This window comes from Heptranchias perlo, chromosome 11, assembly GCF_035084215.1.
Source record: "Heptranchias perlo isolate sHepPer1 chromosome 11, sHepPer1.hap1, whole genome shotgun sequence".
Classification (NCBI taxonomy): domain Eukaryota; kingdom Metazoa; phylum Chordata; class Chondrichthyes; order Hexanchiformes; family Hexanchidae; genus Heptranchias; species Heptranchias perlo.
This window is the reverse complement of record NC_090335.1, coordinates 8252015-8273678: the sequence shown is the minus strand read 5'-3', so window position 1 is coordinate 8273678 and position 21664 is coordinate 8252015. Positions and strand designations below refer to the sequence as shown.

The 21664-nt window shown below is 48.6% G+C and overlaps 1 protein-coding gene across 1 annotated transcript in view; it reads left to right on the top strand.

The window, feature by feature from the left end:
- The window catches only part of LOC137327535 (mucin-22-like), a 28193-nt gene extending 6864 nt beyond the window's left edge, over nucleotides 1-21329 (top strand). The window contains exon 2 of the mRNA XM_067993436.1: nucleotides 19454-21329. Coding sequence (XP_067849537.1) covers nucleotides 19454-21329 — 1876 coding nt within the window. The remainder of the gene's footprint in view (nucleotides 1-19453) is intronic.
- The last annotated feature ends 335 nt before the right edge of the window (nucleotides 21330-21664 follow it).

Genomic DNA, 21664 nt, shown 5'->3' with positions numbered 1-21664 from the left:
GTAATGAACTCAGTTTAGTACATGGGTGGAACATCACTGCTCCTAAACACTTCCCAATCATTAAACAGCCATGGGTGATCTGCAGGATATTCAGAGCTCCCTTGTCTTGTGTTATTCCAGCTCCCTTTGTAATAATATTGTAAATCTTCCTTCCGATGTGAAATGCTTTTGGTTGGGCAATAATCAGAGATGAGATAAGCAATGACGTTTAGATGAATGTCATCTCTCATCCCAGCATGGAATTCCCATATACTATTCCTATATCACGGAAGGTCTAATTCCATGGGGATTTATTGGGAATGGTGGAACAGCAGAGATCTCACCATCACCTCCTGCTGCCTTCAGCCCCAGTCTCCTCTGTCAAGGACTGCAGTAACCAGTGGATTCCAGCCAAACCATCTACGTTACAACCAGTGTGGGGGAATGGCCACTATCACCCTTATACTTAGGGTTGCCAACTCTGGTTGGACCTATTCCTGGAGATTTTATCACATGACCTCCCACCCCCACTCTCCCCCCCCGACAAAGCCCATCCTCGTGGTCCCCCGGCCAATTGGAAGCGAACAGACTCTTCATTACCTGATTGGATTACCCGACTATCAATCAAACAGACTTCTTTCCCATCTTTGATATTTTAATAACTAATAAATGGAAGTGTTCACAGGAAATGAAACCAACACATTCTTTTTCAATGCTCCTATGATTTTTCTCCTGGGTGTTGCTCGCAGCATTGCCCTGACGATTAGTCTTTAATTCCTGGAGACTCCAGGACAGTCCTGGAGGGTTGGCGACCCTAATCGAGTGGGAGTTGCAGCCTCACTGAATTTACCCTCCGTCTCCACAGGCAGTATTGCTTTACACTTACAGCGACCTTTTTAATAAAATCAGTAACCTGAGGGAGGGAGCTGGGGAAAAGGCCCCATTTCTGTCACAGTGTTTAAAACTAGTCGGAGGCACTGAATGAAAGGTGAGCTTTGCTCCAATTAGTAGTGTGATTGGCTGTTTCACAGTAAACTGCTTTCTTTTTAAGGCATTTTAGAAAATTATACCCCTGGGATGGAGACTTGGCCACAGGGAGCCTATATCAGCAATTCACACACAGATTCCCCACGATTTTCCGTCCTTGTTCCTGACGTAGAGCCTCATCCACCAGGGACACATTTTGGGCAGTCACTCCTGTCCACAGATGGAAAATCATGGGATTTGTGTTCCTAAATTCCTGATCACCGTTCCTGGAGACAAGGCTCCATCCTGTAAAATGACCCTCTCACACTCTACTGTGCAGGTGGTGGTGTCCCCACACGCCTGCTGCCCTTGTCCCTCGAGATGGTAGAGAATGTGGCTACAAGAGCATTCTGCGGCGAGTGACTCACATCCTGACTCCCCAAAGCCTTTCCACCATCTACAAGGCACAAGTCAGGAGTGTGATGAAATACTCTCCACTTGCCTGGATGAGTGCAGCTCCAACAACGCTCAAGAAGCTCGACACCACCAGGACAAAGCAGCCCGCTGGATTGGCACCCCATCCACCACCCTTAACATTCACTCCCTTCACCACCGGCACACTGTGGCTGCAGTGTGTACCATCCACAGGATGCACTGCAGCAACTCGCCAAGGCTTCCTCGACAGCACCTCCCAAACCTGCGACCTCGACCACCTAGAAGGACAAGGGCAGCAGGCACATGGGAACAACACCACCTGCATGTTCCCCTCCAAGTCACACACCATCCCGACTTGGAAATATATCACCGTTCCTTCATCGTCGCTGGGTCAAAATCCTGGAACTCCCTTCCTAACAGCACTGTGGGAGAACCTTCACCACACGGACTGCAGCGGTTCAAGAAGGCGGCTCACCACCACCTTCTCAAGGGTAATTAGGGATGGGCAATAAATGCCGGCCTCACCAGCGACGCCCACATCCCATGAATGAATAAAAAAAAAGATGTCAGCTGTGGTTTAGTGAGTAGCTTTTTTGCCTCTGAGTCATGAAGGTTGTGGGTTCAAGTCCCACTCCAGAGACTTGAACATATAATCTAGGCTGATGCTCCCAGTGTAGTCCTGAGGGAGGGCTGCATTATCAGTTGGTGTCTTTCAGTTGAGATGTGAAACTGAGGTCCCATCTGCTCTCTCAGGTGGATGACAAAATGTCTAATGGCACTATTTGAAGAGCAGCAGAGTTCACCTTGGTGTAATGGACAATATTTATTCCTTCACCAATATCACTAAAACAAAATTATCTGGTCAATATCACATTGCTATTTGTGGGACTTTGCTTTACATTTTGGGACGTCCTGAGGTTGTGAAAGGCACTGTATAAATACAAGTTCTTTCTTTCTTTGCACGTGGTGTTGCTGGAGACAAACATTGTTTCCAGGCTGCTCAGTTAGATTCTCCAAATAAATCCAGTATCCAGCACTAATGGTACCTTATCGGCATCAAGCCTCCACATCTGTCTCAGATGGAAGTTTCTCTGCACTTCAGTAAATTGCGTGCAGATGGTTTGGGAGTCCATAAGCCACTGTGTTTTATCAATTTATATGCAGGCCTTCCCAGTTAATCCCAATATTTTCCCAGCCTGTGAATGGATGATGGGATCGTCTATTTGCCCAGTCACAGTTCTTTAATGAGATCTGCAACACTCTACAGTCATGGGATGAGCTGGGAATTGCTGTTGGACCAATGCTGGCTCACCTTGGCCAAGCAAGGGGCTGCCAGGCTCGGCCGAGGTTATTTCCTGGAGCCTCATATTGTGTCCTCACCCTTTTTTACAGGAGTTAGTGCTAACTTTTTGTCGAGGGTCATGTCTGAGTGTGTATGGTGGGTCTCACCATCCTCCCATATACTGAGCCTCTGAACTCAGTGTAATGTAGAGACCAGGAACCAGGTTCAGGAGGGGGAGAGGGTCACCTGATACCAATCTCAGGCATTTCTCACCAACTAACTTCTGAGTGGTGTTGACACAAACCTTGGGAACTGGGTATCCATTCAAATGTGGATTGTGTGAGACACTGGGGAGAGAAAGACTAAGAGTGACAGAGAACGGAAAAGGGAAAAATATATCTTCTGATGTAAGCCACCCTCCCCCCTCCACCCCCCTCCCCCCCCCCGCCCCAAATCTTGGTTTCTCAGATGCTTAGAAGGTTATTTGGAGCTCAAAAATGAGTTAAGTGTTACAATTAAATCAAAGCAAAGAAAGAAAGAACTTGCATTTTTTAGCGCCTTTCATGACCTCAGGATGTCCTAAAACACTTTGCAGCCAAAGAAGTACTTTCTGAAGTGTAGTCACTGTTGTAATGTAGGAAACGCGGCAGTTAATTTGCGCACAGCAAGATCCCACAAAACAGTATTGAGATAATGACCAGATAATCTGTTTTAGTGATGTTGGTTGAGGGATTAAAATTGGCCAGAACACCAGGGAGAAGTCCCCTGCTCTTCTTCAAAGTAGCACCACAGGATCTTTTATGTCCACCTGAGAGGGCAAAGAAGGCCTCTGTTTGACATCTCGTTCAAGAGACAGCACAGCACCCCCTTAATAATGTACTGGGTAGTGTCAGCCTGGATTATGTGGTTAAGTGTTTGGAGCAAGATTTGAACCCTCAATCTTCGAACTACAGAGGTGAGCGTTCTACCAACTGAGCCACAGCTGACAGATCACAGCAGCAGATCGATCATTCGTGTCCCATCTTTTAACCTTTGTGTGATCCCGTTAATACTTAATGGGACACGCACTGGGATATTCCTGGCACATCTGGGCTCTGATTACAGTCTCTTGTTCAAAGCGATGATTGACATAACCTCGTGGCTGAAGAGACATTACCAACTAGTGACTAACACGGATGCAGATTACAAGCCGCTGAGTTCTCCGGATTTCCAGTTGACACCCTGATCATGGGAATGTGATTTATGGGGACACTTGGGGCGGGGGTGTGACATTCCTTGTACAGGAATCTTACGAAGGAAAAGATCTGAGTAAAGTTGTGTCAAGTCAGCAGAAAGCACCGACAGAAAACCCGTCTGTGTTTTGAGTTTAGCTCAGCATCCACACCCCTCAGAGGCGGAAGTGATCCGTGAAATGGTTCTTTACAATAAGATCAGTGTGACTCGCTGTCCATCCTTTAGAAAGTCCTTAACCTGGGCAACAACAACTTGCATTTATATAGTGCCTGTAACGTCCCAAGGCTCTTCACAGGAGCGTTATCAAACCAAATTCAACACCGAGCCACATAAGGAGATATTAGGTCAGGTGACCAAAAGCTTGGTCAAAGAGGTAGGTTTTAAGGAGTTGAGAGAGGTAGAGAGGCGGAGAGATCTAGAGAGGGAATTCCAGAGTTTAGGGTCGAGGCAGCTGAAGGCACGGCCGCCAATGGTGAGTATTTTGGCTAGATTTTCTGCCCATTGATCAGAGTGAGAATCAAGGGAGAAGTTTGGTCGTAAAAAAGAGAAAGAACTTGTATTTCTATAGTGCCTTTCATGACCTCAGGACGTCCCAAAGTGCTTTACAGCTAATTAAGTACTTTAGAAGTTATAGTTACTGTTTGGTGTCTGGGAAACACAGCAGCAAATTTGCACACAAAGTCCCAAAAATAAGATTAATGATCAGACATTTTTCTTTTTAAGTGGTGTTGGTTGAGGGATAAATATTGGTCCAGGACACTGAGGAGAACTCCCCTGCTCTTCATCGAAATAGTTTCATGGGATCTTTTACATCCACCTGAGAGGGCAGTCAGGGCCTCAGTTTAATGTCTCATCTGAAAGACAGCACCACTGATAGTGCAGCATTCCCTCAGCACTGCACTGAAGTGTCAGTCTGGATTTGTGCCTGAACCCATGAACTTCTAGCCTAGAAGCAAGAATGTTATCATAGAGACATGGCTGGTACATTGCAGCGGGCAAGGGGTGAATCCAACAGGATTTTGATGACACAGAAGTGGCCAGTGTGAGGAAGTGTCTGGGAGAGCAGGGGGGCATCAGAGGCTCTTCTGTCATGGTGTCAGCCGTGGCTCGGTGTTTGCACTCTCGGTGGCTGCACTCTCGGTGTTTGTACTCTCGGTGGTTGCAATCTCAGTGTTTGCACTCTCAGTGGTTGCAATCTTGGTGTTTGCAATCTTGGTGTTTACAATCTTGGTGTTTGCACTCTCGGTAGGTGCACTCTCGGTGGTTGCAATCTTAGTGTTTGCAATCTTGGTGTTTACAATCTTGGTGTTTACAATCTTGGTGTTTGCACTCTCGGTAGGTGCACTCTCGGTGGTTGCAATCTTAGTGGTTGCACACTTGGTGGTTGCACTCTCGGTGTTTGCACTCTCGGGAATGAGGGATGCCAGTATAACTGAGAAAGTATTTACAACAGACCCAATAAACACCCCCTCTCCTCCTTTCCCCTCCTCTCCTGTCCTCTCTCCTCCCTTCCCTTCCCCAGATCTCCCTTTGCTCCCCTTCCCTTCTTTCCTGAAGGCATTGCTTCCTATGTTGCACACTAGTCACCTTCCAGTACCATTCCCAAGTAACTATATATTCATTTGTGACCCTTGACAGTGAGTGCAAGCTGGCTGCTCAACTGCAGGGGGAATCACAGTCCAACCTGGTCCTGTCTTCACCCAATGTCAGCAAACATGCACTTCCAGCAGGGACAGGGAGTAGAAGTGGGAACACTGGTGATGATCTTATCCCTAACGCAGGAGCACTAAGGTCTATTGTAGCACCGACTGAGACCAACTAACCCAGCAAAGACCAAGTGGTGAACTTAGGACCTTGCTGGCCTGTGGCGCTCAGCTACTCCCTCAGCCACTGGGGGAGCGCAACTTAACTTTGATTACATTTTTGTTTTGTAATTATTCCCTAGTTTTAACTTGATTTGAATTTGCTCTCCGCTTCCCAAGTGAAGCACCATTCTGCCGGAGAAAGGACCAGGAGACAGCCCTGCCCCCGGGCCTCATCCAGTCTTCCTGTCTTCACGATAAAGGCTGAGAATTTCCTGGGAGCTCCTCCTGCTCCGCCATTGTAACTTGGCCAGAAGTCCGTTTACACTTCTGGCGAAGGAAATTCACCCCCAAAAGGGGCAGGGATTCCCTAATGATTAACGGGCTAAATGCACCATGTAGTGTGATACGTAATCGCACAGAGCAAGAAAGTGCTCGGCTCCCATCACTGGACTCGCTGGTCTGGGCTGAATTAATCGTCCTGGGTTGAGTTATGATGAGGGCTGGGAATACGGTTAATTGGAGTTGGAGTGGACGATCCTAAAGCACTTTGTAAAAGGGAAAACCTCCTCAGTAATTGGACCTGTTCCACAATTATGGAGAGCAGTGACCCACAATGCCCTGCTGAATTCCAGACCTCATCATGTGACCGTCGGCTGTGGGAGCCTGGGGAGCTCAGATTAAAGGGATGAGGAGACTTATTCCCCAGGATTTGCTCATTTTCACAGAGAAGTCAATTTGACTAAAAAGTGACGATGATAGAGGTGGTACTGCTCTGGAGATTCCTAAACTCCAAAAACTGGGGTAATGTGCAAGAGTGTGGAGTTAGGGAAAAGGTCCATTTTTTCTGGTTAAGGTGATTAACGAGGAACTCGTGTAGAAAGTATGGATTTGTGGGACACGATCAAACGGTGAGCATTTCAGTCGGGTCAGATCTGGGGGTAGACCTCCTGTAACTTTGGGCACAAAGAAGAGGAAGAGATTGGGAGAACCCCCAACTGAAAGTCCCCCCCTACCCCACCCCATGTTTATGAGCTTAAAGTAAGGGAAGGGTTTGAAATATCACCATAGTGGGAGAAATGAAGAATTTTTTTGGAACTGAGTGTATTGGTGGCTTGCTGTACGTTGGTGAGGTTCAGGTTAGATCTTTCACTTCTCCCAATTCCCAGTCTCAGGCATCCGGTGGAAGTCAGGCACCTTCCCCAGGGAGGAGGAAGATGATGAAGAGCAAGGCATTACTGATCTCTTCCTGTGTCTAACGACTGGCTGAAGGGTCAGCGTCAACAGTGACCTAGGAGCAAATTACCCATCCACCCTCTTGGCTGATATCCATATCATCTCCATCACAAAGACTGCCTACTTCCACCTTCCATAACATTGCCCACATCCGCCCCCTGCCTCAGCCCATCAACTGCTGAAACTCTCATCCATGCCTTTGTCTCCTCCAGGCTTGACTATTCCAATGCTCTCCTGGCCGGCCTCCCATCCTCCACCCTCCATAAACTGCAACTCATCCAGAACACTGCTGCCTGAACCCTAACCTGCACCAAGTCATGTTCACCCATCACCCCTGTCCCCACTGACCTACATCGGCTCCCAATCTCCCAATGCAATTTTATATTTTTATTTTAATCCCTTCATGGCCTCATCCCTCCCTATCTCTGTAACCTCCTGCAGTCCTACACCCCACCCCCAGACACTGGCCTCTTGCACACTCCCCCTTTGCCCCACCATTGGCAGCTGTGCTATCAGCCACCTAAACCACACACTCTGGAATTCCCGCCCTAAACCCCTCCATCTTTCCGGCTCCCTCTCCTCCTTTAAGACCCTCTTAAAACTAATCTCTTTGGCCAAGCCCTTCCTTCTTATGCTCAATGTCCATTTTATTCTGATTAAGCCTCTGGGAAGCGTGTTGCGATAATTTTCTATGTTAAAGGAACTATATAACTGGAAGTTTTGCTGTTGTTGTTTTCAGCAGTCGAGGAAGAGAAGGGGAGTGTGAGGGGTAAAGGAGGTCTATCCCAGGGGTGGGTCTGTTACAATGGGCTCAGCCAGTTGGGCACGATGGAGGACCAGTGCATGAGGAGATTCAGACACTAAAGCATTGTTTCCTCTCACAATGTCAGATAAACTGCACCGTATTATAGTTCTCCCTTATTTGAAGATAAAACGGTGGGTGTGAGAAGTCTGGTGATTTTCATTAGTCACCGAATCGCGTTTGTATTAAAAGGATCCACGTCCTCGATTCCTATCATGTGATTTCCATTAGTGACAGATAATCAGTCGTGTTGGAAAACTCTGTTCTCTGACAGCCCTGACTGATAACCTCCAGCTGCACGCTCTCAGTGTCTGAAAGGAGATGACTCGATTTGGCAAATGCCACAATTTGCTGCAGAAAGAACCTTAAGATGGCTGCACTTTACGATTCCTTCCCCAAACAATGTGGTGATGATTAGCTGAGAATGAAATTCATGTCAGGCGGTGAACTCCCTGCTCAAAACATGCTTTCCAACAGTCACAATATAAAATGGACTGTTTACCATCTCTTATTGTACATGGACCACAGCTCGATTTATGAGTGTGTCAATGATCCTCCTCAGACCAGTCACATGACGGGAATTGATTTTATCATCTAATTGGCAAATCAGGAGACGTCAGCCATGCATTGGCTTCATCACCTTGAAAAAACACCTCAACAGATACATAATGACATCGTCAAATCTTCATGGTGATTTAATACACTGCCCAAATCTTCATGGTGATTTAATACACATCACCAAATCTTCATGGTGATTTAATACACATCACCAAATCTTCATGGTGATTTAATACACTGCCCAAATCTTCATGGTGATTTAATACACATCACCAAATCTTCATGGTGATTTAATACACATCACCAAATCTTCATGGTGATTTAATACACATCACCAAATCTTCATGGTGATTTAATACACTGCCCAAATCTTCATGGTGATTTAATACACTGCCCAAATCTTCATGGTGATTTAATACACTGCCCAAATCTTCATGGTGATTTAATACACATCACCAAATCTTCATGGTGATTTAATACACATCACCAAATCTTCATGGTGATTTAATACACATTGTCAAATCTTCATGGTGATTTAATACACATCACCAAATCTTCATGGTGATTTAATACACATCACCAAATCTTCATGGTGATTTAATACACTGCCCAAATCTTCATGGTGATTTAATACACATCACCAAATCTTCATGGTGATTTAATACACATCACCAAATCTTCATGGTGATTTAATACACTGCCCAAATCTTCATGGTGATTTAATACACATCACCAAATCTTCATGGTGATTTAATACACATCACCAAATCTTCATGATGATTTAATACACATCACCAAATCTTCATGGTGATTTAATACACTGCCCAAATCTTCATGGTGATTTAATACACATCACCAAATCTTCATGGTGATTTAATACACATCACCAAATCTTCATGATGATTTAATACACATCACCAAATCTTCATGGTGATTTAATACACTGCCAAAATCTTCATGGTGATTTAATACACATCACCAAATCTTCATGGTGATTTAATACACATCACCAAATCTTCATGGTGATTTAATACACATCACCAAATCTTCATGGTGATTTAATACACATCACCAAATCTTCATGGTGATTTAATACACATCACCAAATCTTCACGGTGATTTAATACACTGCCCAAATCTTCACGGTGATTTAATACACTGCCCAAATCTTCATGGCGATTTAATACACTGCCCAAATCTTCATGGAAATTTTAGGGTACAGTAGCATAGTGGTTATGTTACTGGACTAGTAATCCAGAATCATGAGTTCAAATCCTGCCACGACAGCTGGGGAATTTAAATTCAATTAATTGAATAAAATCTGGAATTAAAATACTAGTATTAGTAATGGTAGCCATGAAACTACCGGATTGTCGTAAAAACCCATCTGGTTCACTAATGTCCTTGAGGGAAGGAAACCTGCCGTCCTTACCTGGTCTGGCCTATATGTGACTCCAGACTCACAGCAATGTGCTTGATTCTAAATTGCCCTCTGAAATGGCCCAGCAAGCCACTCAGTTGTAAAATCTCGCTAAAAAAAGTCACAATAAGAATAAAACTGAACGGACCACGAGGCACCGGACACGACATAGGTAAACCAAGCCCAGTCGACCCTGCAAAGTCCTCCTCACTTACATCTGGGGACTTGTGCCAAAATTGGGAGAGCTGTCCCACAGACATAGTCAAGCAACAGCCTGACATAGCCATACTCACAGAATCATACCTGTCAGCCAACATCCCGGACTATTCCATCACCATCCCTGGGTATGTCCTGTCCCACCGACAGGACAGACCCACCAGAGGTGGCGGTACAGTAGGATACAGTCAGGAGGGAGTGGCCCTGGGAGTCCTCAACATTGACTCTGGACCCCATAAAATCTCATGGCATCAGGTCAAACATGGGCAAGGAAACCTCCTGCTGATTAACATCCACTGCCCTTCCTCAGCTGATGAATCAGTCCTCCTCCATGTTGAACACCACTTGGAGGAAGCACTGAGGTTAGCAAGGGCACAGAATGTACTCTGGGTGGGGGACTTCAATGTCCATCACCAAGAGTGGCTCGGTAGCACCACTACTGACCGAGCTGGCCGAATCCTGAAGGACATAGCTGCCAGACTGGGCCTGTGGCAGGTGGTGAGCGAACCAACACGAGGGAAAAACTTACTTGACCTCGTCCTCACCAATCTACCTGTCGCAAATTCATCTGTCCATGACAGTATTGGTAGGAGTGACCACCGCACAGTCCTCCTGGAGATGAAGTCCCGTCTTCGCACTGAGGACACCATCCAACGTGTTGTGTGGCACTATCACCGTGCTAAATGGGATAGATTCAGAACAGATCTAGCAGCTCAAAACTGGGCATCCATGAGGTGCTGTGGGCCATCAGCAGCAGCAGAATTGTATTCCAGCACAATCTGTAACCTCATGGCCCAGCATATTCCTCACTCTACCATCACCAACAAGCCAGGGGATCAACCCTGGTTCAATGAGGAGTGTAAAAGAGCATGCCAGGAGCAGCACCAGGTGTACCTAAAAATGAGGTGCCAACCTGGTGAAGCTACAACTCTGGACTACATGCATGGTAAACAGTGGAAGCAACATGTTATAGACAGAGCTAAGCGATTCAGAACCTCCTGTAACTTTGGGCACAAAGAAGAGGAAGAGATTGGGAGAACCCCCAACTGAAAGTCCCCCCCTACCCCACCCCATGTTTATGAGCTTAAAGTAAGGGAAGGGTTTGAAATATCACCATAGTGGGAGAAATGAAGAATTTTTTTGGAACTGAGTGTATTGGTGGCTTGCTGTACGTTGGTGAGATTCAGGTTAGATCTTTCACTTCTCCCAATTCCCAGTCTCAGGCATCCGGTGGAAGTCAGGCACCTTCCCCAGGGAGGAGGAAGATGATGAAGAGCAAGGCATTACTGATCTCTTCCTGTGTCTAACGACTGGCTGAAGGGTCAGCGTCAACAGTGACCTAGGAGCAAATTACCCATCCACCCTCTTGGCTGATATCCATATCATCTCCATCACAAAGACTGCCTACTTCCACCTTCCATAACATTGCCCACATCCGCCCCCTGCCTCAGCCCATCAACTGCTGAAACTCTCATCCATGCCTTTGTCTCCTCCAGGCTTGACTATTCCAATGCTCTCCTGGCCGGCCTCCCATCCTCCACCCTCCATAAACTGCAACTCATCCAGAACACTGCTGCCTGAACCCTAACCTGCACCAAGTCATGTTCACCCATCACCCCTGTCCCCACTGACCTACATCGGCTCCCAATCTCCCAATGCAATTTTATATTTTTATTTTAATCCCTTCATGGCCTCATCCCTCCCTATCTCTGTAACCTCCTGCAGTCCTACACCCCACCCCCAGACACTGGCCTCTTGCACACTCCCCCTTTGCCCCACCATTGGCAGCTGTGCTATCAGCCACCTAAACCACACACTCTGGAATTCCCGCCCTAAACCCCTCCATCTTTCCGGCTCCCTCTCCTCCTTTAAGACCCTCTTAAAACTAATCTCTTTGGCCAAGCCCTTCCTTCTTATGCTCAATGTCCATTTTATTCTGATTAAGCCTCTGGGAAGCGTGTTGCGATAATTTTCTATGTTAAAGGAACTATATAACTGGAAGTTTTGCTGTTGTTGTTTTCAGCAGTCGAGGAAGAGAAGGGGAGTGTGAGGGGTAAAGGAGGTCTATCCCAGGGGTGGGTCTGTTACAATGGGCTCAGCCAGTTGGGCACGATGGAGGACCAGTGCATGAGGAGATTCAGACACTAAAGCATTGTTTCCTCTCACAATGTCAGATAAACTGCACCGTATTATAGTTCTCCCTTATTTGAAGATAAAACGGTGGGTGTGAGAAGTCTGGTGATTTTCATTAGTCACCGAATCGCGTTTGTATTAAAAGGATCCACGTCCTCGATTCCTATCATGTGATTTCCATTAGTGACAGATAATCAGTCGTGTTGGAAAACTCTGTTCTCTGACAGCCCTGACTGATAACCTCCAGCTGCACGCTCTCAGTGTCTGAAAGGAGATGACTCGATTTGGCAAATGCCACAATTTGCTGCAGAAAGAACCTTAAGATGGCTGCACTTTACGATTCCTTCCCCAAACAATGTGGTGATGATTAGCTGAGAATGAAATTCATGTCAGGCGGTGAACTCCCTGCTCAAAACATGCTTTCCAACAGTCACAATATAAAATGGACTGTTTACCATCTCTTATTGTACATGGACCACAGCTCGATTTATGAGTGTGTCAATGATCCTCCTCAGACCAGTCACATGACGGGAATTGATTTTATCATCTAATTGGCAAATCAGGAGACGTCAGCCATGCATTGGCTTCATCACCTTGAAAAAACACCTCAACAGATACATAATGACATCGTCAAATCTTCATGGTGATTTAATACACTGCCCAAATCTTCATGGTGATTTAATACACATCACCAAATCTTCATGGTGATTTAATACACATCACCAAATCTTCATGGTGATTTAATACACTGCCCAAATCTTCATGGTGATTTAATACACATCACCAAATCTTCATGGTGATTTAATACACATCACCAAATCTTCATGGTGATTTAATACACATCACCAAATCTTCATGGTGATTTAATACACTGCCCAAATCTTCATGGTGATTTAATACACTGCCCAAATCTTCATGGTGATTTAATACACTGCCCAAATCTTCATGGTGATTTAATACACATCACCAAATCTTCATGGTGATTTAATACACATCACCAAATCTTCATGGTGATTTAATACACATTGTCAAATCTTCATGGTGATTTAATACACATCACCAAATCTTCATGGTGATTTAATACACATCACCAAATCTTCATGGTGATTTAATACACTGCCCAAATCTTCATGGTGATTTAATACACATCACCAAATCTTCATGGTGATTTAATACACATCACCAAATCTTCATGGTGATTTAATACACTGCCCAAATCTTCATGGTGATTTAATACACATCACCAAATCTTCATGGTGATTTAATACACATCACCAAATCTTCATGATGATTTAATACACATCACCAAATCTTCATGGTGATTTAATACACTGCCCAAATCTTCATGGTGATTTAATACACATCACCAAATCTTCATGGTGATTTAATACACATCACCAAATCTTCATGATGATTTAATACACATCACCAAATCTTCATGGTGATTTAATACACTGCCAAAATCTTCATGGTGATTTAATACACATCACCAAATCTTCATGGTGATTTAATACACATCACCAAATCTTCATGGTGATTTAATACACATCACCAAATCTTCATGGTGATTTAATACACATCACCAAATCTTCATGGTGATTTAATACACATCACCAAATCTTCACGGTGATTTAATACACTGCCCAAATCTTCACGGTGATTTAATACACTGCCCAAATCTTCATGGCGATTTAATACACTGCCCAAATCTTCATGGAAATTTTAGGGTACAGTAGCATAGTGGTTATGTTACTGGACTAGTAATCCAGAATCATGAGTTCAAATCCTGCCACGACAGCTGGGGAATTTAAATTCAATTAATTGAATAAAATCTGGAATTAAAATACTAGTATTAGTAATGGTAGCCATGAAACTACCGGATTGTCGTAAAAACCCATCTGGTTCACTAATGTCCTTGAGGGAAGGAAACCTGCCGTCCTTACCTGGTCTGGCCTATATGTGACTCCAGACTCACAGCAATGTGCTTGATTCTAAATTGCCCTCTGAAATGGCCCAGCAAGCCACTCAGTTGTAAAATCTCGCTAAAAAAAGTCACAATAAGAATAAAACTGAACGGACCACGAGGCACCGGACACGACATAGGTAAACCAAGCCCAGTCGACCCTGCAAAGTCCTCCTCACTTACATCTGGGGACTTGTGCCAAAATTGGGAGAGCTGTCCCACAGACATAGTCAAGCAACAGCCTGACATAGCCATACTCACAGAATCATACCTGTCAGCCAACATCCCGGACTATTCCATCACCATCCCTGGGTATGTCCTGTCCCACCGACAGGACAGACCCACCAGAGGTGGCGGTACAGTAGGATACAGTCAGGAGGGAGTGGCCCTGGGAGTCCTCAACATTGACTCTGGACCCCATAAAATCTCATGGCATCAGGTCAAACATGGGCAAGGAAACCTCCTGCTGATTAACATCCACTGCCCTTCCTCAGCTGATGAATCAGTCCTCCTCCATGTTGAACACCACTTGGAGGAAGCACTGAGGTTAGCAAGGGCACAGAATGTACTCTGGGTGGGGGACTTCAATGTCCATCACCAAGAGTGGCTCGGTAGCACCACTACTGACCGAGCTGGCCGAATCCTGAAGGACATAGCTGCCAGACTGGGCCTGTGGCAGGTGGTGAGCGAACCAACACGAGGGAAAAACTTACTTGACCTCGTCCTCACCAATCTACCTGTCGCAAATTCATCTGTCCATGACAGTATTGGTAGGAGTGACCACCGCACAGTCCTCCTGGAGATGAAGTCCCGTCTTCGCACTGAGGACACCATCCAACGTGTTGTGTGGCACTATCACCGTGCTAAATGGGATAGATTCAGAACAGATCTAGCAGCTCAAAACTGGGCATCCATGAGGTGCTGTGGGCCATCAGCAGCAGCAGAATTGTATTCCAGCACAATCTGTAACCTCATGGCCCAGCATATTCCTCACTCTACCATCACCAACAAGCCAGGGGATCAACCCTGGTTCAATGAGGAGTGTAAAAGAGCATGCCAGGAGCAGCACCAGGTGTACCTAAAAATGAGGTGCCAACCTGGTGAAGCTACAACTCTGGACTACATGCATGGTAAACAGTGGAAGCAACATGTTATAGACAGAGCTAAGCGATTCAGAACCGATCCAGCAGCTCAAAACTGGGCATCCATGAGGCACTGTGGGCCATCAGCAGCAGCAGAATTGTATTCCAGCACAATCTGTAACCTCATGGCCTGGCTTATTCCTCAATCTATTATTACCAACAAGCCAGGGGATCAGACCTGGTTCAATGAGGAGTGTAGAAGAGCATGCCAGGAGCAGCACCAGGCGTACCTAAAAATGAGGTGCCAACCTGGTGAAGCTACAACTCAGACTACATGCATGCTAAACAGCGGAAGCAACATGTTATAGACAGAGCTAAGCGATTCCACAACCAACGGATCAGATCAAAGCTCTGTAGTCCTGCCACATCCAGTCGTGAATGGTGGTGGACAATGAAACAACTAACGGGAGGAGGAGGCTCTGCAAACATCCCCATTCTCAATGATGGCAGAGTCCAGCACGTGAGTGCAAAAGACAAGGCTGAAGCGTTTGCAACCATCTTCAGTTAGAAGTGCCGAGTGGATGATCCATCTCGGCCTCCTCCCGATATCCCCACCATCACAGAAGCCAGTCTTCAGACAATTCGATTCACTCCATGTGATATCAAGAAACGGCTGAGTGCACTGGATACATCAAAGGCTATGGGCCCCGACAACATCCCGGCTGTAGTGCTTGAAGACTTGTGCTCCAGAACTAGCTGCGCCTCTAGCCAAACTGTTCCAGTACAGCAACAACACTGGCATCTACCCAACAATGTGTAAAATTGCCCAGGTATGTCCTGTCCACAAAAAGCAGGACAAGTCCAAACCGGCCAATTACCGCCCCATCGGTCTACTCTCAATTATCAGCAAAGTGATGGAAGGTGTCGTCGACAGTGCTATCAAGCGGCACTTACTCACCAATAACCTGCTCACCGATGCTCAGTTGGGTTCCGCCAGGACCACTCGGCTCCAGACCTCATTACAGCCTTGGTCCAAACATGGACAAAAGAGCTGAATTCCAGAGGTGAGGTGAGAGTGACTGCCCTTGACATCAAGGCAGCATTTGACCGAGTGTGGCACCAAGGAGCCCTAGTAAAATTGAAGTCAATGGGAATCAGGGGGAAAACTCTCCAGTGGCTGGAGCATACCTAGCGCAAAGGAAGATGGTAGTGGTTGTTGGAGGCCAATCATCTCAGTCCCAGGACATTGCTGCAGGAGTTCCTCAGGGCAGTGTCCTAGGCCCAACCACCTTCAGCTGCTTCATCAATGACCTTCCCTCCATCATAAGGTCAGAAATGGGGATGTTCACTGATGATTGCACAGTGTTCAGTTCCATTCCCAACCCAACAAATAATGAAGCAGTCCGTGCCCGCATGCAGCAAGACCTGGACAACATCCAGGCTTGGGCTGATAAGTGGCAAGTAACATTTGCGCCAGACAAGTGCCAGGCAATGACCATCTCCAACAAAAGAGAGTCTAACCACCTCCCCTTGACATTCAACGGCATTACCATTGCTGAATCCCCCACCATCAACATCCTGGATGTTACCATTGACCAGAAACTTAACTTGGCCAGCCATATAAATACAGTGGCTACAAGAGCAGGTCAGAGGCTGGGTATTCTGCGGCAAGTGACTCACCTCCTGACTCCCCAAAGCCTTTCCACCATCTACAAGGCACAAGTCAGGAGTGTGATGGAATACTCCCCACTTGCCTGGATGAGTGCAGCTCCAGCAACACTCAAGAAGCTCGACACCATCCAGGACCAAGCAGCCCGCTTGATTGGCACCCCTTCCACCCCCCCTAAACATTCACTCCCTTCACCACCGGCGCACTGTGGCTGCAGTGTGTACCATCCACAGGATGCACTGCAGCAACTCGCCAAGGCTTCTTCGACAGCACCTCCCAAACCCGCGACCTCAACCACCTAGAAGGACAAGAGCAGCAGGCACATGGGAACAACACCACCTGCACGTTCCCCTCCAAGTCACACACCACCCCGACTTGGAAATATATCGCCGTTCCTTCATCGTCGCTGGGTCAAAATCCTGGAACTCCCTTCCTAACAGCACTGTGGGAGAACCTTCACCATGCGGACTGCAGCGGTTCAAGAAGGCAGCTCACCACCACCTTCTCAAGGGCAATTAGGGATGGGCAATGAATGCTGGCCTCGCCAGTGACGCCCACATCCCATGAACGAATAAAGAAAAATACACATCACCAAATCTTCATGGATATTTGACATTACTCCTGTTTCAATATGTAAGTGTGAGTTTGTCTGTTTTGGTGATTGGACTGGGCTCAGCTCTGTTGCCCTCCTGTCCTGCTCTCAATCACTGTGTAGACACACACATGAAGAGTGTGCGCTGGGGTGAGGTACTGGAGGGGGTCTCGTCGACTTGCTCCAGTGCTCCATGGTGCAACACACTGGAGAGAACGGCCGGGGGAGTGTTTATTACCCAGATGGTCACTCACTTGCAGTTTTTGGAGCTAGTCTGTGGCACTGGCCATTTAAAACAGTTATTAATAAATTTATCCAGTGAGGGGCTGACCCATCCAGACCAGGAAAGTTCCAGCTGCCATCGCGGGGTTGTGCCGAGTTCGTTGATCTGAGCCGGGCCAGCTGGTAGGGGCACTACAATTGGCCTCAGTGTTCATAAGTTAGGGAAGGGGGAAAATCAGGGCCAGGGATCCTGCTCCTGATCACTATCCAACAGTGCCCAGTAGTCTCCTCCCGGCCACTGGACTCTTCACCACTGGAGCCCTGTGGTTGCGGTATGTACGATCTATAGGATACACTGCAGTAACTCACCAAGGTCACTTCACCAGTACCTCCCAGTGACCTCTGCTACCAAGAAGGACGAGGGCAGCAATGTCGTGGGAATATCATCGTCTCCACGTCACAGGCCATCCTGTCCTGGACATTTATCACCTTTCTTTCATTATTGCTGGAGAAGAATCCTGGAATTCCCTACCTGACACCATTGTGGGATCACCTTCACCACACGGACTGCAGCGGTTCAAGAAGAAGGCCCACCACCATCTTCTCAGGGCAACCAGGGATGGGCAATAAATGCCGGCCGTGCCAGCAATGCCCACATCCCGAGAATGAATGTAAAACTGCTGTGACTGAAAAGAAAAAAGACAATGACTGGATAATCTGTTTTTTTAGTGATGTTGGTTGAGGGATAAATATCGTCCAGGACCCCTGGGAGAACTCCTCTGCTCTTCTTCGAATAATGCCATGGGATCTCTCACATCCACCTGAGAGGGCAGACAGGGCCTCGGTTTAATGTCTCATTCAAAAGACAGCACCTCGGACAGTGCAGCACTCCCTCAGTCCTGCACTGGATTGTCAGCCTGGATTATGTGCTCAAGTCTCTAGAGGGGGGACCTGAACCCACGACCTACTGACTCAGAGGCAAGAGTGTTAGGGTCCTATAACCGAGAGGGCTACCACCGAGAGGGCTACCACCGAGAGGGCTACCACCGAGAGGGCGATCACCGAGAGGGCTATCACCGAGAGGGCTATCACCGAGAGGGCTATCACCGAGAGGGCTATCACCGAGAGGGCTATCACCGAGAGTGCTACCACCGAGAGGGCGATCACCGAGAGGGCTACCACTGAGAGGGCTATCACCGAGAGGGCTATCACCGAGAGGGCTACCACCGAGAGGGCTACCACTGAGAGGGCTATCACCGAGAGGGCTATCACCGAGAGGGCGATCACCGAGAGGGCTATCACCGAGAGTGCTACCACTGAGAGGGCGATCACCGAGAGGGCTATCACCGAGAGGGCTATCACCGAGAGTGCTACCACCGAGAGGGCGATCACCGAGAGGGCTATCACCGAGAGGGCTACCACCGAGAGGGCGATCACCGAGAGGGCTACCACCGAGAGGGCTACCACCGAGAGGGCTATCACCGAGAGGGCGATCACCGAGAGGGCTATCACCGAGAGGGCTATCACCGAGAGTGCTACCACCGAGAGGGCGATCACCGAGAGGGCTACCACCGAGAGGGCGATCACCGAGAGGGCTACCACCGAGAGGGCTACCACCGAGAGGGCGATCACCGAGAGGGCTACCACCGAGAGGGCGATCACCGAGAGGGCTACCACCGAGAGGGCTACCACCGAGAGGGCGATCACCGAGAGGGCTATCACCGAGAGGGCGATCACCGAGAGGGCTACCACCGAGAGGGCTACCACCGAGAGGGCTACCACCGAGAGGGCTATCACCGAGAGGGCTATCACCGAGAGGGCTATCACCGAGAGGGCTACCACTGAGAGTGCTACCACCGAGAGGGCGATCACCGAGAGGGCTACCACCGAGAGGGCTACCACCGAGAGGGCTATCACCGAGAGTGCAAACACCGAGAGGGCTATCACCGAGAGGGCGATCACCGAGAGGGCTACCACCGAGAGGGCTATCACCGAGAGTGCAAACACCGAGAGGGCGATCACCGAGAGTGCTACCACCGAGAGGGCGATCACCGAGAGGGCTACCACCGAGAGGGCTATCACCGAGAGTGCAAACACCGAGAGGGCGATCACCGAGAGTGCTACCACCGAGAGGGCTACCACCGAGAGGGCTATCACCGAGAGGGCTATCACCGAGAGGGCTACCAACGAGAGGGCTACCACCGAGAGGGCTATCACCGAGAGTGCAAACACCGAGCGGGCTATCACCGAGAGTGCTACCACCGAGAGTGCTACCACCGAGAGGGCGATCACCGAGAGGGCTACCACCGAGAGGGCGATCACCGAGAGTGCTACCACCGAGAGTGCTACCACCGAGAGGGCTACCACCGAGAGGGCTATCACCGAGAGGGCTATCACCGAGAGGGCTACCACCGAGAGGGCTACCACCGAGAGGGCGATCACCGAGAGGGCTACCACTGAGAGGGCTATCACCGAGAGGGCTACCACCGAGAGGGCTACCACCGAGAGGGCGATCACCGAGCGGGCTATCACCGAGAGGGCTACCACTGAGAGGGCTACCACCGAGCGGGCTACCACCGAGAGGGCGATCACCGAGAGGGCTACCACTGAGAGGGCGATCACCGAGAGGGCTACCACTGAGAGGGCTATCACCGAGAGGGCTATCACCGAGAGGGCTATCACCGAGAGGGCTATCACCGAGAGGGCTATCACCGAGAGGGCTATCACCGAGAGGGCTACCACTGAGAGGGCGATCACCGAGAGGGCGATCACCGAGAGGGCTACCACCGAGAGGGCGATCACCGAGAGGGCTACCACCGAGAGGGCTACCACCGAGAGGGCTACCACCGAGAGGGCGATCACCGAGAGGGCTACCACCGAGAGGGCAAACAATGAGAGGGCTACCACCGAGAGGGCTACCACCGAGAGGGCTACCACCGAGAGGGCGATCACCGAGAGGGCTACCACCGAGAGGGCAAACACCGAGAGGGCTATCACCGAGAGTGCAAACACCGAGAGGGCGATCACCGAGAGGGCTACCACCGAGAGTGCAAACACCGAGAGGGCGATCACCGAGAGTGCAAACACCGAGAGGGCTATCACCGAGAGGGCTATCACCGAGAGGGCTATCACCGAGAGTGCAAACACCGAGAGTGCAAACACCGAGAGGGCTACCACCGAGAGGGCTACCACCGAGAGTGCAAACACCGAGAGTGCAAACACCGAGAGGGCTACCACCGAGAGTGCAAACACCGAGAGGGCTATCACCGAGAGGGCTATCACCGAGAGGGCTACCACCGAGAGTGCAAACACCGAGAGGGCTATCACCGAGAGGGCTATCACCGAGAGGGCAAACACCGAGAGGGCTATCACCGAGAGTGCAAACACCGAGAGGCCTATCACCGAGAGGGCTACCACCGAGAGGGCGATCACTGAGAGGGCTATCACCGAGAGGGCTACCACCGAGAGTGCAAACACCGAGAGGGCTATCACCGAGAGGGCTATCACCGAGAGGGCTATCACCGAGAGGGCTACCACCGAGAGGGCGATCACTGAGAGGGCTATCACCGAGAGGGCTACCACCGAGAGTGCAAACACCGAGAGGGCTATCACCGAGAGGGCTATCACCGAGAGGGCAAACACCGAGAGTGCTACCACCGAGAGGGCTATCACCGAGAGGGCAAACACCGAGAGTGCTACCACCGAGCCACGGCTGACACCACAACGGAAGAGCCTCTGATGCCCCCCGCTCTCCCAGACACTTCCTCACACTGGCCACTTCACCCATGCTCAGTGTCAACAAAATCCTGTTGTATTGAAAGGAGATGAGAGGAGGGGAGGAAAGAGGAGAGGAAAAGGCAGCAGAGAGGGAAGAAAAGGACAGGAGACAAGAGGAGTGGGAAGGATTGAAGAGGAGATGAGGGGATGGAAGGGGAGGGAGGGAGTGCGGAGAGGATGGGAGGGAAGGGGAGAAAAAAATGACAGAGAAAATTGGGAAGAGAAAAAAATGAATGGTTTAATAAAAGAAAGGGCAGCAGCATTTGTTGAATGACAAAGATTTAATGGATTTCTTTA